Raw genomic sequence first — 18398 nt, 5'->3', positions numbered from 1 at the left:
TATGGGAACAGATTATATAATGAACGATGTAATGCATGATGTAATGTAATGTAATATAATGTAATACTCTGAAGAAGAAGAGACACTAAGAAACCCAATGTTAATTCTGTAACATTAGGATATAAAATCTAGCAATACTATTATTCACTGTTCAGAGTGATATTAGTCTAGTCTCTTAAGTTTAGTTTCAGCATTCGTAAAGATAAGGACAGCTACTACGAAGAGAATGAGAGACATTATGGTAGTCATTATTGACTTCCCCAATGACAGGTCTTGAAGACCTAAAAAGCTTTCATCATTCTGTAATGATTTGATTAGTTCTATAATATGCAGTATATATTCAATGTGTGTGAAGATGGGGACAACTATTTGGAAGAAAACAAGAGACAATAAGATAGACAGTGAAGATCTCCAGTGGACTTGCTTTGAAATCTGTATTTCTTTAAATTATTTCTTTATGAACTGCTTTGTTCTGTTTTAATATGTTTAATCTTACCCTCTTTAAGATAAAAAATAAGTGTGTAGGACTGATAACCATATTACTAAGTTTTTGTTGAATCATTGAGCAGAACTGTTGGCAGTGTCACTATTTGAATGTCACTTTATATGCTTTAATTTTGCAACCTGAACAACTATTTGTAAGATGACAATATATAACTTATCAAATAGTGATTTTTTACTTTTTATTTTTCTGTAATTCTGTATTATTTCTATCCCTTTTTTCTATGTGGTTTTTGTTTGTTTGTTTCTCTCTTTCTTTCTCTTAAAAAAAATCCTGCCAGTAAATACCAGGATCAGGAGGTTCCTGTTGGAAAGGACTGTATTGGCTGATGGAATCCAAATGATGTGGCTGTTGTTACAGACAACTGAGTTAGATAGAAATATTATAGGCATCACACAAGGCTAGATCCTCAAAGGAGCAGTGTAGAAGACCAGATACCTTGCAACTGTGGGGAAGACAGGCACCTCCTTTGGTGGGCCAGGCCTCAAGACAAAAGATCAAACAAATACACCCACATCATAAGGACTGATTGCTAAATAGGTCTCTATCATCCTGAGAAAGCCAGAAGGCACTATCCCAACCCCTTCTGGAAAGAGTCACTGCTCCTTATGCATGCTGGCTTTCTACCTGACTCACTTCCCCTTTTGTCCTTGATTTAATCAATTTTAACTGAGTAATTAATCTTATTGGTTAACCATAGTTCTGTCCTACTTTATCACCACTTCGTGATTTCCCAGGTTTTCCCCAACTTGTACCACTCTCACTTTATGGTTTTACTTTATAAAAGTCCTTAGAAAAGACAGTCTCTGGCAACCTGCTCAGGACCCTTCTGTCTCTCTCTCTCTCAGACAGAGGTTTTCTTTCTCTCAATAAATATATTCTGATCTTACCCTCCATTGTTCCTAAAATTCATTCTTCAATTTTAGAGAACATGACAGATAGGTTGGGAGTTTCATTGCTCTCTATCACTATGACTTAGCAGAAAGTTTGTTGGTATTGAGCTTGTGTCCAGAGACTGCCTGAGTCTGAGGTTAAGGGTGGTGGACTGTTAGTCTCGCAGAAGAAATTTCAAGGCAGTCTAATTCTGATTCAATGACATGGCTGTTCCTGGGGGCTTTATCACTAGCTTTGAGGTTTCCTTAGGGAATGTCTATTCCTCAGCAATATCTTCCTGGTAAATTTTATTCCTGTTCTTTGGTCTGTCACAAGATCCTACCTTCCACATTCATTAAGGGTGAAATTTGAGTATTCGTTTAGCTCAGCTCTTAGTGCTTTTGTACTGGACTATGATGATGTTTATGACACCCAGACAATCACACTATTGTCATGCAAGGGAGAGAAACTTATTACAACAGTTATGATATCTTAGCTAAAGTTGTATAATTAGCAACAATAATAGCACCCAGCACAACCTAGACCCTGACATGATGTGGTAACTATTTATTTGGTGCCTTTAATTGTATTGCCAAGATTTATAGCTATATAATAAACCCAGTTTAACTCAGGAACTTGTATGCAAAGTTTCCCCTTAGCAGAGTCATTTGACACTGTAATCAGTACATTTAGAGAAATAGGGGACAACAGAGAGAAATAAGAGAACAGAAGTGTAATGCAAGTAAAGATAATCACATAAGCTTTGAGAAAAGGGGGATGGGAAGAAATAAATGAAGGGGGAAGCAAGATTATTGAAGTGAACCCAAATGAGTAGAGACAATTTTTAATCACATGAAAATAGAGCTGGTTGGGGAAAGAGAACAAGAAGACAAATAGAACAAAATCAAATTAAAGGTACAGACCTAAGCAACCTGAAAAAATACCACAACGACAAGACAGAAAATGGAAAAAAAAAAACCACCAAACAAAGAAAGATAAACAGAAAGAAAGAGAGGGAGAAAAGAAGGAAGGAAAAATGAAAGAGAGAAAAAAAGAAAAGAGAGAGAGAAAGAAAAAAGAAAGAAAGAGAAAGGGAGAAAGAAAGAGAAAAAGAAAGGGAGAAAGAAAGAAAAGAGAGAGAGAGAAAGAAAGAAAGAAAGAAAGAAAGAAAGAAAGAAAGAAAGAAAGAAAGAAAGAAAGAAATTCATTCCCTGGTGTCCACAGGTCTATGGTAGTATGAAGGGAGATATCACACCTGCTGGATAGCCCAGCTACAACTGCACAAGGATTAGTGCTGTGTATGGAGCTGATCTTGGCCCACAAATATTGGGACTGGGCCCAGTGTCTTTAGCCAGTAACTTTCCTTATTATCCTCAGTGGTTTATGCACTCCTTACTCTGTTTGTCTGTGTGTCACTCTGAAAATTGCTGTTGTGCCCTTAGATGAAGACAGCCAAGGGATGCTCCCAGTCCCATGTACATATGGCTTCTCCTGGTCCTTGCAGACTTCCCTGTTATACTTCGATTGGCATATCTTTGTCCTCCTAAGCTACTTGTTACAGGGTGGGATGAAATGCTAAATGCAGGCTCTATGCTTTTCCCTCCTTAGGAGACAGCTGGTTCCACTTTGATCTCCTCTGCTAGAAGTGGAGTGCGAATCCCCCACTAGTTGCTGTTCTGTGGTACAAGGTTGTTGAAATTCTCTCAAGCCACTGGTCACAGAGTGGGATGCATCATGCTGTCTACTCTTTACCTCCACTGCTGGGGTGCTACTTCTGCTGCTGCAGTCATGGTCCCTAACCTTAGTGACATACAGGTTCTGCCCTGCCGTAGAAACATCGGAAGGCTACTCCATCTTGCTTTAATCAGCTCTCCCTCTCCCATGACAGGTTTAACTTTAGTATCCCTACCTCAAGTCACTGGTTACAGGGCAGTAAGCATTGTGCACTGTTTCTGCCAAGGTCCCTAACTTTATTGTCACTAAAGGTTCCAGTTAGCCACTAGAGCTCACAATAGAAAAGAGAAAAAAAGAAAAAAAAAAAAAAAAAAAAAAAAAGAAAACACAAGACAAGAAAAGAAAGAAAAGGGGAAAAGGAAAAGAAGGAAAAAAGAAAAGAAAGGAAAGGGAAAAAGAAAAAAGAAAATCTATCTGGTGGCCCATTAGGAGGAAGCAGAGCTGGAGAAATTTCCGCTAGGCTGTTGAACAGAGTCCAGAATGGCTAAAATGTCCATATCCAAACACTTCCTTAGGTGTCCTCAAATCAGTAAAGCAGGGTGGGGGCCTTTTATGACATCAAGAGCTTTCAAAGAAATTTAGTCTTTCCACAGGTTAGATTGAAGTGAATGACTTCTGGTGAAGCCCTGAGAGGATGTGAAACCATTTTCCCCATTGGCCTGCTACAAAGTATTTGGTTTATAAGAAAATTCTAACCTTTTCAGCAACTGCACTCTTTTCAGTCCCAACTTTAATGGTGTTTCTTTTTGCCCAAATCAAGCAAAATTCGCATCTTTTGGTTATGATTTTTGCTTCTGGTTCTCTGGCTGGCCAGAAGCTGCCAACTCTAACCAGGCTACTGTGTCAACATTGAACTGCCTTGGAATTTCCTCAGCCACATCTATTAGTCTTACTCTTATTCTCAGTCTACCACACTCTTGGGAGATGGGCAATATACAGATCACATTGTTTCTGTCAGAGTCTTCTACACATGTCCTCTATTACAGTTGTCCTTGTTCCCAACTGCAGCCCCTTGAACCAGGCCTTTTCTGCTCAGTTTTATCAACATTCTGAGCTTTTGAGCTGTAAACATAAATAACCCCCACCATTCTTATAGCACTGTAGAGTTTCTCTATTCTGCATCTCCAAGTCTTTCCAAACTCCTCCCTCATGTCTATTACACATTCTTCTGAGCCACATGGTTAGTAAGCACAGTTGTTACTCCCAGTGCTGGTACCAACATTTAAAAAAAAAAAAAAAAAAACAACATTTGTTGTTTTTTTAATCACATTTGTTGTTTTTTAAATCTCTTTCCTCTTTCAGTGCACAATGCCTGACACCAACTACTTAATAAAGAAATGTTTGTTCTTGCTCACAATTTTGGAAAATTCAGTTCAGGATTGACTAAGTCTACTACAGAAACAGCATGATGGATGGCCATAGCATATGAAATCTGCTCAACCTTGGTTAACCAGGAAACGGAGGAGAAAGGCAGAGTGGGACCCTTGTATGTAGCCTTCCTGGTCATACCCTAAGGCTCCCAACTCTCAGGACAAATTTCATCTCCCAACAAAACATTGAGCAGTTAATTCATTGCTAATTATAGTGTCTTCAATTTCATTTTTCATCATGAATACTTTCAGAGCTCTCACTCTTACCATATGACATATGAGAAACAATTTAGATCTAAAGGATACCAGTCTCAATTTTTAAAATTTACATTTAAATAATTGCATTTTGAAAAAAATCTCTTTGTACAACCTACAAAAAAATCAAGGAATTTATGTATGCAAAGACTTTCTGGTAAAATATCTTGGGAATATTGTTATTGGGCCTACAACACAGGGGTTAAGCATGTTAAACAGAACCTCATTAAGGTCACAGATAATTTTTATTACATGAGAAGTCAATGATTTAGCTGTTTTGAACTACATGTAGAAATCTAAAGGTGGTTGAAAAGTAGGGAAAATTTAAAACAATAATGAAAATTTGGCCAAGGTCGCTACATGAATGTAGCAGAATCACTGACACAATCTTCTAAATGGTGAGGCTCTTAAAGAATTAATGGATGAATGAATATCAGTGGGAGGTCAGAGAATGACTTAATGAATATCAGTGAGTACAACAGACATACAGGCATTTATGTGGCTTCATTTTTCATCATGAGTACTTTTTCTTTTTTCTTTTCTTTTTTTCCCCCTGTGGACAGGGCAGATATTGTAATACTGCAGTTTTATCAACAAGTCCATAGAAATAAAACAGAACTCGTTTCTGACTTTGAATTGTCCTGTGTATAGTAACTCTAAAGCAGGTTATTCTAGAAAATGAAGCCAAGAGGTTCATTAGTTGTTACCTCCCCTTTGTTCTCAGCAGTACCTTCCAATAGCGCCCATCTGGTAAGCATATCTCTGTATGACCTGAAAGCACAGGAAGTATTGTTGAAAGATTCCAAGTGCAGCAACTTTTATCTAAAACATGTTTGCAATTGAGACTTTGGCACCTTTCTTTAACATGGAGCAGAAAGAGAGGGTTTTGTTGTCAGAAAAATTTGGGCATGGCTCTTTTCTTTCGCTTGGCAGCAATGAGGCCTTGAGCAGGATCTATTGAGCAAGGGTTCCCACATCTGGAGTGCCCATCACTGTGCAACTCTGGCACAGGGCATTGCTTAGTAAGTGGCAACTCTGATTTCTGTTCAGAGACTAAAAGAAGTAGAACGGGCATACATCCATGACCACCAATATCTCCACCTTTCTCTACTAAAAGGTCATGCTATGTAATTATTTATGAATAATTTGTTATGAATTTGTTATGAAAAGAATATTGATTACAAATCTGCATCTGGTGGATCCATTTCCTCTCTGGACTGTTTTTGCTCTATGAGGAAGCCTTCATTCTCTCTGCTTTTTTAGAAATTTGCAGTTATTATCAAGTAATTAAAGTGGTTCAATAGTCTCATAGTTTGCTACAGAAGCTCTGCCTCCAAGCAGGACCGATCCAGCCAATTGCCAGTGCATTATCCTTATCAGATGGTCAACAGACCCAAAGAGAACAGTCTCAAAGGAAGTTAGTAGTAAGCAAATGTGGGTTTGGTGCCATGTACTTTTATATGTTAATAGGTTTCCCTGATCCAGCTTCCTCTAGGCTCTAAATCAGTAACCTTGACCTCAACGTTAGTCATAATTTTAAAAAGCTTCTCTTCAGGGAAAAGCTATCATTTTCAGTTTTCTTAGATACCATAAAATATAATATTTAGGTCACTTTAATGTGTAGCATATGGTGTCACTCATGGCTTATACTCTGCTACTATGTAATACATGTTAACAGGTAGGAAAGTGTTGGGTTCAATTTTACATGTTAACAGGTAGGAAAGTGTTGGGTTCAATTTTACATTAGCAGATCTCAGAAAGGATGTGCCTATTTTCAGGTAGTTTTCTAAGAAGAGGGAACACATGCTGTTGTCAACAAAGACCCAAACACAATAAACAAGGCAAGGCAGTGCAATGAAATGCTTTCATGGATTTTATAACTTAAGATCCTTATGTACTATTTATTAGACCATGAACAACTAAATGTGTAATATGAAGTCATGTCTGTCAGACCCTTGTTCCCCGGTTACATGCATTTAAATATCATGAATCTCATTTGCTGCTTAACTTGTGGTAGCCTAGAAGCAGAGAAAGGGAGGACCCAAGTAAAAGAATATGTTCTTTATGGTTGAGCAGTACTCAATTATATATTTAAAAGATACATATTTGTACTCATTCATTGGCCAGTTCACATTGGGTTGTTTCCAAGATTTAGTTATTACAAACTGTACTCCCATAACCACAGATACTGTGGGAGGAGGGTTTTAGTTCTTCCAGGAAGATAATAAAAGGGGGATAGTGTACATAAAAACAAAATTTATAATAGATATTGTGAAATTGTAAGGAACTATACAAAAAGAAAAGGTAAATAGGGAGAGTGGAGTGGGAAATGAGGAAAGCAGAAGAAAAAATTGAGGAAAAAGAAGGATAAAATGGTAACAACTTTTATATGAGGAAGATGGGTTGAAGGAAGAGGGCGAGAATAGGGGGAAAAAGAGGAACCAAGATAAATCTTGTATGAGTACAAATTTCCTAGGATGAAAGTGATCATTATGTATATGTAAATTGTACCAAAGAATTCAATAAAAAATAAATAAAAGAAGACCTAGGCAGCTGCCTTGGACCTTCCACCATGTGATGACACAGGATCCATCTGTAAGCCTGAAAACAGATTTCACCAGACACTAAATCTGCTAGTCCCTGACCTTAGACTTGGAAGCCTCTAGAATTATGAAAATTGCTATTTATACTGTAGTGTGTTATATATTATTAGATATTATACTATAAAATATGTATCCCAGGTCCTGCCTGCAGTGACCCACCTCTTCAGATAAGGCCCCACATCTTAATACTATGTTCATTTATGTACCCAGCAGTGGATTAATCCATTGACAGAATGGTACCCCAATGATCGAATCAACTCCCACAACTCTTACTTTGGAATTTTGTGATTTACAGTCATTTTAGTTTTAAATTGTTGCAGACAGTTTTCTTAGATGACTAACATGGCTGCATGCAGAGCTGAGAAGGATTTGACCCAGAGTCTTACAAAATAAAGTCAATCCTTGTTTAGTCATAACCTGTGTAGGCCCAGCTTATGAATTATGTCATTTCAGCATAAACCACCTTCATGTCTCTGAATTCATAAGGAAAAAATATAAATCATACTTTTGATGAGTAGTAGGTTAAGGCCAAAGGGGTTTGTTTGTCCTTTGTGTTTCAATATGGTTATTTGTACATGTAAAGCCTCAAGTCTTCTCAATGAACATGCACATCATGCATGATGAGGTCTCTTCTATATGTTCGGTGTGATATTGTGACCTCTAGATTATGTGTACAGTTAGGGGATTCCTAGAGCAATGTCATTGAGCTGATTGACTCCAAATCAACATAAATGAGCAACCTGGGAATTCAGAGTCAATATTAGGTGCATCATGGTATGTATATCAAATGAGAGACAACATGTGAACCATTGATTGACAGAAGATAACAAATATAAGGGATACTATTTGCATATTAAAATTTGTGTTTTTTGTCTCTTTTTCCATTTTCCATGAAAGACAGCCACCTGATAAAACCATTAGGACCCTGACTTCTTGGAAATGTATTCGCCCTCTCCCTCTTTTTCTCCTTCTTCCTTTCACTCTGTCTTCCTTTTCTTCCCACTGTTTATCTTTATTTTCTCATGAATCTTATCCTCTTCCAGTTCTTGTGAGAGGGGTATCTTACTATGAAGATGGTGCCAGCCTTCAAGTAATGATCATTCTACTTCAGTCTCCAGTGTGGTTCCTGGCAGGATTTTAATCTCTTGGGATTAATATAAATAAATCATTTAGAGTTTTGCTCACCAAATATGTTGGAGCAAACTAGTACTCTGAAAGACTGAGGCAGGGGGATAAAAAGTGGGAGCATTGCCAGACAACTTAATGTCATATGAAGATAATCAAAATCAAAATAAAAAGGGTCTGGTTGTGTAGTTCAGTGTGATGGCATTGAGCTCAATTTGCAGAATTACTCCAAAGATAAGGAAAGGCTTCTGATTTTGCAGGAGTCATATATTTACAAGGCAAAAGCCAGAAGGTCCAGAAATAGCACAGCTGGGAAGAGAAAAAGAAGCCCTAAGACATAGTTAATTAGCCCAGAAATCATGAGCAGGGAGGGGTACAGGTTGGGCTGGGAAGTTCCTTGGAAGTTTTTGTTTATGAACTTGAGGTACATACTTTGGGATTAGGACATAGAAAATGAGAACAAGGCAGTTAGGATTAGCAGGGCTTGGAAACCAGGAAATAGCAAGGAGGTAGAAGGCAGGTTTTTTCACAGAGAAAGCTACACATGATGTGGTTTGCTTTATTAAAAAATATGCTGCTAGTTCTGTGATAGCACTACAAGTGTCTAGAAATCTGCACTCACAGGAAAGGCTAGTGTGTAGTTCTTATTCTTTGAACTCTCTTAGTCTTTGATGAGGCTATGAGACCAAATTTCCTAGCTGAGAGATTGCTGAATTTTCTGCTCAGATACTTTACAGCATTCAGGCAGACCCTCTAGCATTTTCGTTCTGTTTTGTTTTCCTGAAATATTCCCAGGCAGACAGAGTTTGCTTGTGCAAATATTAGGCAAGAAAAGCACAAAATTCTAAGCTGGGTTCAGGGTTGCTCCTTTCTTTCTAAGATTTTGGTTCTTGAGTTCTGTATGTTTTGGTTTCTCTCATTAGAGAACTCTTCCCCAGTGGCTTCTCATTTTTGTCTTCTTCTTTGTGATTGTTCCCATAAGAATGATTTGGTTGAAGCTGTTAGTAAAACACACATAGGTACACAGAAGGTAATGCATGGATAGCTTTGGCTTTTAAAAATGAAAGCTAGTTTATTGCAGGTTACATTTCAATGCTGTTTCCTTAGCTCAGTTCACCTAATGTTTAGTTTGAATAATCCTCATTACATGGCCTTTTGTAACTTGTTTCATTAAACATTGAACATTTTTATGAACAATATTCAAGTTTTGCTTCAAAATCTTGTGATCTTTATAGGCTTTTTTGTCATCATCTTAATCATAACTTTGCATCTTTCTAAAAAGTGAATACTACATGTTTCCCAATTAAATACATGATTGTGTTTATGAAAATCATTTTGGTATATCACATACTATTTGATTGGAAGCATATCATACCCACAGGTGTAGTTAGGATATATACGTTTAGAGAAATTACTCCTGTTCCTGATGACTCACTAAATCTCTTTTGTACTAACAAAACCATAAATTTCCACATTAAAATAAAATGCAGTGAAGTATGATGATCAGGTAGTTTTTCTCTGAATAAAGCTGTCTTACTTCGCGTTTATCAGGCCAGATTAGTCTAATCATCAGTGATCTTTTTCATCCTTTATATATTATTAGAAATATTTATATTGTTTAATATTAGTTCCCATTTTGTCCTAGGAACATGACAATAGGACTTAATATATTCACAGATCATTGTAGGTATTAAAGAAGTTCTGTGGGATGCTTACTGGTCAGGAATTTACTTGTTACAATGCATTTTAAGTCATGTTGACTTAAATGTACTTCCTAGGGTTTACAATCAAGTTTAGTGAGAGTCTCACCTAACTCTTACCTTTCCTATTAAAACAAGGGATAATTCTCCAGATGTCCTCCGGTAATGAGCAATTTGGTATTCCACTGTCACCAAGAAACACCAGCGGTCTTTCTGAGATGACCTTTAGTGACCTGAAGTCATACACCAAAGGGGCTGTGTTAAGTTTTTATAACATCTGCTATCGAGAAAAAGTGAAGAGTGGTTTTCTACTTCGTTGCAAAACAGTGGAGAAAGAACTATTATCAAATATAAGGTATGTGTATGATCTTTTTAAAAGAGTACTTTGTTGATCTACAATAAATTATGTAGGTTTTCCATACTACAACAATGTTTTGTGAGCTTTTGTGTCCGTGTAGAAATACAGGGATATAGACACATGTATTCATTTATTTAGATAACTTTGGAGTAAAGCAATGAAATGTCTTTTCTTTAGTTATCAAGATGTTTTTAAAATGTGATGTACAGGTATATATCAAAGATTAAAGGAAGAAAAATTTATTTGTACATGATGGAGTACTGTTCTTCTGTAACAAAGAACAACCTTGGGTCATTTATAGGAAAACAGATGCACATTGAAGCCATGATACTAAATAAAATGGTCAGACACCACTGTAAATAATATGGTTCCTCCAATATGACAAGGATATATATATATATATATATATATATATATATATTCCCTATATCACGTATATATAATATACATGACCCCTATACCTCATTATCCATGATATATACATATTATATATAATATATGTACATATATATATGATATAAACAAATATATGTACATATATATATGATATAAACATATATATATATATATATCATAGATAATGGGATATAGGGACAGAGATTTTGTTCAGATGGACTGGGGATCAAGAATTAGAGGGAGAGATGTGGAGGGAAATGGGTGAGAAAAATATTGATATATGTTAGGTATATACAATGACTCTCCACAAAAAATAATCAGTATGTAATGCAAATGTACAAAAAATAAAAACTAAAAAATTAACCTATGTATCAATTATATATATGCAGGTATAATTTTTCTTGTCCATTTAAGAGAATAGAAATAAGATTTTTATATATTCATGAACATATAGAAGCAATACATACCCACATAAAATCCATGACTTCTCATTAAATCACCAATTCTGCATATTTTCACATTTTCAAGTTTGTGAAATCTCAAAAAAAATTTGACTTCCATTATTCTTAATACTTGCTCCATATTCTTATTCCCTAATAGAAGTACTTCCCAACCTAGTTGATCTCTTTGGTTCTTCCTTGTCCCTGTCCCTTTATAGCTCTGTTTTTTGGGACCTGTCCTGTGTTAAATTTGCTCTCTTTCAAACCACTGAATAATACATGGCCATGAATTTCTTTTTCATGGGAAAAAACCCTACTGTATGGTTTCAGTACACAGAGTTTTTATACTATTTTTGCTATCTTCTTAATTTTTCTTGATTCTTAACATAAAATTAGTCATCTTTGCCTCATTTATCGGTTTTTGAATCAATCCCCATGACCTTTTGTAGGTTTGGAGCTATCTCTGAATATATAGCATCCTAAATGAATCCTATGTTCTAGCACTCTTGTTCTCACTTTCTTTCTTCTCATTGGTTAAATGTGTTCCCCATACTTTCAATAGAGATTTTATTCTATGGATTTCCTTTTGGCACATTTTTATGGACTTTAATTGCTTGCAACATTGGCCATTCATATTTTCTATTATATTTTTTAGGTATATTACATTTTTATATTTTTTTCATTAGTACATGTTTGGGGAGAATTGGTACATGGCACAATGCATCTTAATTTCAATCTTTCATCACCTTTTCCTTCCCTCTCTGCTCCTCCATCCATCTCTTGATTCCCAGATTTATCCCTTCATGATTGTAATGGATAGTGCTTACCTTCCTTCTGAGAAGTTGGCACACGCACAGAACATATTTTCATTCCTTTTGCCAAACTCTTTCTCTTCTGGTTGGAGGTCACATTGCATGCTGGACTAAATGTCCATAGTCATGGAATCTGTTTGCTCCATTCTTTCTTTGGTATTGTCCTTATTCAGGATTAGGGCAGTTTGTCAGTTCTCACCACTGGTGCTACAATGCCATGGGGAAGCAAAATGGAACACTGCCTCAGAATTAGTGGGTAACTCTGTCCTTGCATCAGTAGCTGCAGCGTTTTGTGTGGGGACTTGCTTGATTAAGTGTGTGAGAGGCATTTTTTCCTCCTGTGTGTATCTTTTATTTTTGTGAGTTTCTGAGATGAAAAGTAGCAGACTTCAGATTTTTCACTTCTTTTTAAAAACATCTCATATCAGGTCAGTCAGTTGGCAGGCTCCTTTGTGGCCCATGTTCTGAGAAGAAACAGAATGCAGAGTTGGCTAGGTATGGGTTTGTGGCTGCAGCCAGGGCATAGAATCCACCTCCCAAGGCTGTTAGTGCTTCTTGTGCTATAGAAAAATCTACTGGTGACTCCCAGCTAATGGCTTTTTATTCATTTTTTTTTCTTTAAAATCATGATAGTTAAGTCCATTATTACTTTGAATATATCATGTTGAGTTTACTGAACACCTTATTGGCCTTTTTGTTTCTCTTTTATCATTCTATATGTTTCAGACTTGGGGTGTCCTCATCAGTGATATTGGAAAGCTTTTTGGGGAATAAGCTGTTTTTTGGCCTTGTTCTCTCTCTCTCTCTCTCTCTCTCTCTCTCTCTCTCTCTCTCTCTCTCTGTGTGTGTGTGTGTGTGTGTGTGTGTGTGTGTTGAATGCTTGTGGTCAGTTGGAGTGGAGATATTCATTCGTGGCTAATATGGAGAACTTATTAGATACTTTGTTTTTTCCCATTGATATCAACTTTGCTTTGTTTGATTTTTTGATGTTCACATATGTTATAAATCTACTCAAGTGAGTAGAAATACACACAGCCACTGTTTTTTTTTTTCAGAGAAAATCCCTACTGATGACATAGTATCAGCAGATTCTATTATATATTACTGTGAACTTTAAAATTCATTTTAATAATTTTCCCTTATGTCAATGATCTATAAGGTATAGTGTAGCCTATACTATATATTGCAGGTATAATGGGATTTGGGCAGGGAGCAGGAGAAAAAGGAGAAAAAAAGGATAAATTAGAGGGAATACATGAGACTCTGGGGGTCAGTGAAGATATAAATCATAGCAATGGGAAATTATGACACTCAATGCAGCATGGATGACAAAAGACCCAGAACTTTGACGAATGATAGTGTCACCACACCAGGTCAAGAACCAAGATCTTCTGAGTTGTTTTCTGGAGATCAAAGAAATACAACATTGTTGTTAGATGTTAGTTATCAAAACCAGTGAGAAACACCAGCCAGTTACAGAAGTATGAATTATAATGGTCATGAGTATATCTTTACTATTTTGTTTATGTATTTATGCATAGTAATCCACCTATTAAATGAGTGCCTCTGTTCATTTTAATTTTTGTAGCACAATATTCATTGGTTCTTAAGCTTTCTTAAATCTGCATAATACATAAATTAATGAATGTCCCCAGAGGAGCAAGAATCACCCAGAGAAGCATTGTGTCTTCTATTGTAGGAGAGACATTGTAGGAGAGACGTAGTGTGTTTTCATCATGCTTGGTGTAATTAAGTACTTTCAATTGTATTGGGGGTTAAGTATTCTTGTAGGAGATGTGTATGGTTGTCAGGTTTACAGACAGTGAATTGTGATCAACTGTGATATTTCAATTTGAATAGGAACCACCTGAGGGGATTATTAAATTGCAGTGGTGTTTGTAAAACATTGATATGCGTGCCAATAACTTGAGGTTGGAAGACTAAATATGGATTGGAAGGCACAGATTTCAAAGAGAAAGAAGGAAGGATTACTTTCTAGCTGACTCCTGAGCGTTTCCATGCAGACTTTTTGACCTTCAGACAGAGACTCACACAAGTGACTTACTGTGAGTTTTCAGGCTTCCAGCTCTGGCTGCTCCTGGATCCTCTGAATCACCAGCACACAGAGGGCCATGCTGGTACTTCCTACTTCTGATCCTGCAGATGGCCCTTGCTACTCTTCTACTTTTTATCTTGCAGATTGGTCTAATACATATTTTTGTTTATATGTATGCTTTAAATCGATTTTCTTCCTATAGAGAATGCTAACTAATACAGTTACAAAGGGATAATTGGCTTTGAGACTATTGTGGTGCTTCCTTTCATAAACTTAATTCATTCTACAGTTATGGACTTGAACAGTGTTTCTTGCAAATCGAATCAAATTTCACCATAAGGTTCGGTGTAAACAAGAATGATTCATTCTGAGCACTCCCAAAATAGTTACAAATTGAATCAAATTTTCCCAAAAGGCTCAATTCAAATAAGATTTTTTAATGTATATGTATATTTTATGTATATGTATATGTATATGTATATTTTTTAACTACAAGAACATAAAACAAAGTGCAGGACAGGACAGAGTGAAGGGAAAGGACCCTAACCTGATTCATTACTGGTCAGCATGCTTGTTGTCTTCCTGACCTCTGAACACTGTTTTACCCTGATGCTTGCTCTGCACTTTCTTTGGGGCTGTGCTACATCAAATAATACCAGATGGAACTGTATGTGTTAAAAAGCTAAGCAAAACACCCTTTAGAAAAAGTGTCTGCAACCAAGATCTCAAATGGAAATGGAGGAATCTACAGCTTTGGGCCAGAACACAGATGTCCACTTTTATGTTCCTTTGGGGTAGAAGGACATTGTCCTTTCTTTCCCCCAATGTGGAGTTTGTAAAAGGAAGCAAAATTTGACCAAAGGTGAACCAAACTGAAACAGAACCATTTGTGAACTGAGACATTTCTGTACATGAAAGGAAATTAGAGAGACCTGAGTCATTTTTATAGTTTGTGACTGTAAACATATCTTTACTTTGTATTCTAATCTTCTATTAATCCATTTTTTATTTCGTGTGGATTCTTGCTTTCTGTGTATAATTTCATAGGCCTATATTATAAGTGTTCAATTAAACTCAAAATTAATACAGTTTTGTATAATGTGGAACGGTAAGTCAATATAATTTTATGCTTACAGTGGGATCATGAGACCTGGCCTCAATGCCATTCTGGGACCTCCAGGTGCAGGCAAATCTGTGTAAGTATAAAAGAAAATGTCATTCAGCTTCTTTGCCCAGTTTCAATGTACCTTTACAAATCACTGTTACATGAGTTATTGGTTCAGTATTTGCTGGTTGTGTCTGGTCTGGTCCAAAATGCTATAAATAATGTTTAGTGATGACAGGTTGTGAAAGACCACAATGTCTTATTGATCGGGTTAACTACCAGGAACTTATGAAGTGATTGGTTTTCAGCAGCCAATATTATGAATCAGTGGAGGCTAAAAATAAGTGGATAATATTTGAAATGGGAAGATGTAACAGATGATTTATGTATGATCTATTCTTACATAAAACAGCACATTGCCTGCTTGGACTCTCCAAGTTCCCACATCAAGAGGATACTTTGGGAAGTCTGTGCCAGATAAACCAATGATAACATACTTGTATTTGGGAGGCTTTCATGTGTTCCATAGTGAATGTATATATTTAGATAAACAATAGAGTTTCTAGATTGCTTGTATTTCTGACTCGAGCAGAAAGGATGAGCAATATGGCCTGTGTTTATGCCTAGAAATCCCACTGCATATACATCTCTCACAGGTTATTAGATGTCTTGGCTGCAAGAAAACATCCAGAAAAGTTCTCTGGAGGTGTGCTGATAAATGGGGAATCTTATCCTGACAATTTGAAATATTATTCAGGTTATGTGGCAAAAGTGAGTATTACTGGGTTTGCATTTTAGATTTTGTCATTTTTACATGGGCAAGTGCCTTGGTTTATACCTTCCAACTGATTATAAATGTGCATACATAACTAAGTCTCTTTTCACCAGCTTTTAATAATTTTCCATTAGATTTAGTTTGGTAAGAGTCTGAAAGTGCTGGCTACTAGTCTTCATGAGGTAGGATAAAGATAATAAAGAACAGGTATAAAGGAGATAAGGAAATCAAAATTTTAAAATTATGCTTAAAAATGAAATTATACTTTTATTTTATTTTAGTTTATATTTTTGGTACGGAGGACTGAACTCATGACCTTGTACTTGCCAGGCAAGCACTTATGCTGCTGAATTAAATCCCTGGTCCCTTGACATCATACTTTTAAGAAAAACTGCAGCAAGCAAGGTTTTGTTTCTCTGCTTCTAGAAATCACCCCAGCTGGTGCATCCTTCTTAATCTATACTGAAATTTTGTTAAATTCCTAAAGCTCTTTTTACAATAGTTTATAAATTCCAGGTCACTAGACCTGTGCATTTCACCTGCAAGTTGCCTTTCCTCCAGCCTCCAAAACAACATCCTTGGTAACAGATTGTTCGAAGTTCAGTCAAATGCACCTTAACCTGAGAGTGTAAAATTACACATCGCAGATTGCTTCCTTTAAAGATATTCCTTTTGGGGCTGGGGATTTAGCTCAGCGGCATAAGCGCCTGCCTTGCAAGCAGACAGTCGTGAGTTCAGTCCCTGGTGCCAACTAAAAGGAAAAAGACAAAAAAAAAAAAAAAAAAAAAAAAAGATATCCCTTTCAGGGTCCCTTCCTCCAGCTTGAAGTCTGTCTCATTTCTTTGAGTGTATGCACCTCCTTCAAGGGTCCAGTTTACAATCTATAATAAATCTTATTCATGCCTATTTCTGACATATGTGAAGAATTATTTTTCTGCAAAGCATCCAGCAAAACGCAAGTTTATTATGAGTGCAAAGTTATTTTAATTGCCTATACTCTCCGTAGATGTGCAAATGGGCTGGAAATCATCCCACTGTTTCTGTGGATATCTATCTTGTAGTTACTGTAATTTGTAAGATTGAATGGTCACCAGTAGCTAGAGCTTTACTTTGGCTATTTTATATTCTTGGATTAACTTACAAGTTCTCAAGTTTAGGCAAGACTCAGTTTGTCTCACTAAAATACCATTTGCCTTAAGGATGATATTATGATGGGCACACTGACAGTGAAAGAAAACTTACACTTCTCAGCAGCTCTTCGGCTTCCAACAACCATGACGAATCATGAAAAAAGTGAGAAGATTAATGAGGTCATTGAAGAGTTAGGTCTAGGTAAAGTGGCAGATTCCAAGGTAATGTCATGAAAACTGGTAAAATCATAGCCACGTAAGATTTCCCGTGTGTAAAATATATGACTTAATCAGCTTTTTTTTCTGTTTGCAGTCAAAGTTGTTGCTCTCTGTAATGAAAAGTGTTTAGTTACAGCATAAGGATGTTTAAATTAAGCTAGAAAAACTAATTTAAGAATAGTTAAATTCTTAGGGTAGAACAAGCTCTAGGAAGAAAACCTGTTGCTCTTGTAGTATGTTTCATATGATCTTTGTCCAGCCTCATTGTTCTTGATCATTTGATAATTTTGCACTAAATTTTCTACTTGTGTTTTGCTCTATCAAAGAAATTTCTGTACCTCTACCTGTCACTCTCTGTCTCTCTCTGTCTCTCTCTGTCTCTGTCTGTCTGTCTGTCTGTCTGTCTGTCTCTCTCTCTCTCTCTCTCTCTCTCTCTCTGTCTGTCTGTCTCTGTCTCTCTCTCCCTCTCTTTCCCTGTCTCCAGGGAAGTTTTTTTTCTGTTGCTTTTTGAAGGCTCATTTCTGAAACTGATAAATGAGAAGTTATGAGGAGTTTTGTTCAGTACATTTTGCCTGCTCAAGCGTTCCCCTTTCTTCCTCATGTACATCTCTCCTTTACTTTCTTTTTCATTTTATTTCAGAATCTTCTTTCTGAGCCTCACTTTCAGGTGTTAGAAACAGACGGTGGGCAAAAGTGAAAAAGAAAATGTAAAAGTACAAAGAACTCCCTATTGTGAGGGCTATGCAGATCCATGAATGCAAATCAGAGGATTGAGTCGCCTCTCCAGTTGAGAATTCGCTATAAAACAAATCCAAAGCAGATAATTTTGCTTTTTATTTGAAAATGAACTGTTTGGATGATATTGGCTGAACTTTAACCCACCATGACATCTCCTATTTAAGTCAATGAAAAACAAGGGTTCCACTCACTGCTACTTTCCATGAC

The 18398-nt window shown here is 36.5% G+C and overlaps 1 protein-coding gene across 2 annotated transcripts in view; it reads left to right on the top strand.

Moving 5' to 3' along the window:
• Positions 1-18398, top strand: part of LOC100719364 (broad substrate specificity ATP-binding cassette transporter ABCG2-like) — a 61005-nt gene that overhangs the window by 9751 nt on the left and 32856 nt on the right. The window contains exons 2-5 of one of the 2 annotated variants that reach the window (XM_063247252.1): positions 10301-10517; positions 15361-15420; positions 15986-16100; positions 17304-17456. In XM_063247252.1, the coding sequence (XP_063103322.1) occupies positions 10315-10517; positions 15361-15420; positions 15986-16100; positions 17304-17456 (531 nt within the window). In that variant the 5' untranslated portion in view covers positions 10301-10314. The remainder of the gene's footprint in view (positions 1-10300; positions 10518-15360; positions 15421-15985; positions 16101-17303; positions 17457-18398) is intronic. The other variant, XM_063247251.1, reaches the window with a different exon arrangement.

Source organism: Cavia porcellus, unplaced genomic scaffold, assembly GCF_034190915.1.
Source record: "Cavia porcellus strain 051 isolate PalLab524CR breed Dunkin Hartley unplaced genomic scaffold, mCavPor4.1 scaffold_4, whole genome shotgun sequence".
In the NCBI taxonomy this organism is placed as follows: domain Eukaryota; kingdom Metazoa; phylum Chordata; class Mammalia; order Rodentia; family Caviidae; genus Cavia; species Cavia porcellus.
This window is presented reverse-complemented; position numbering and strand designations above follow the sequence as displayed.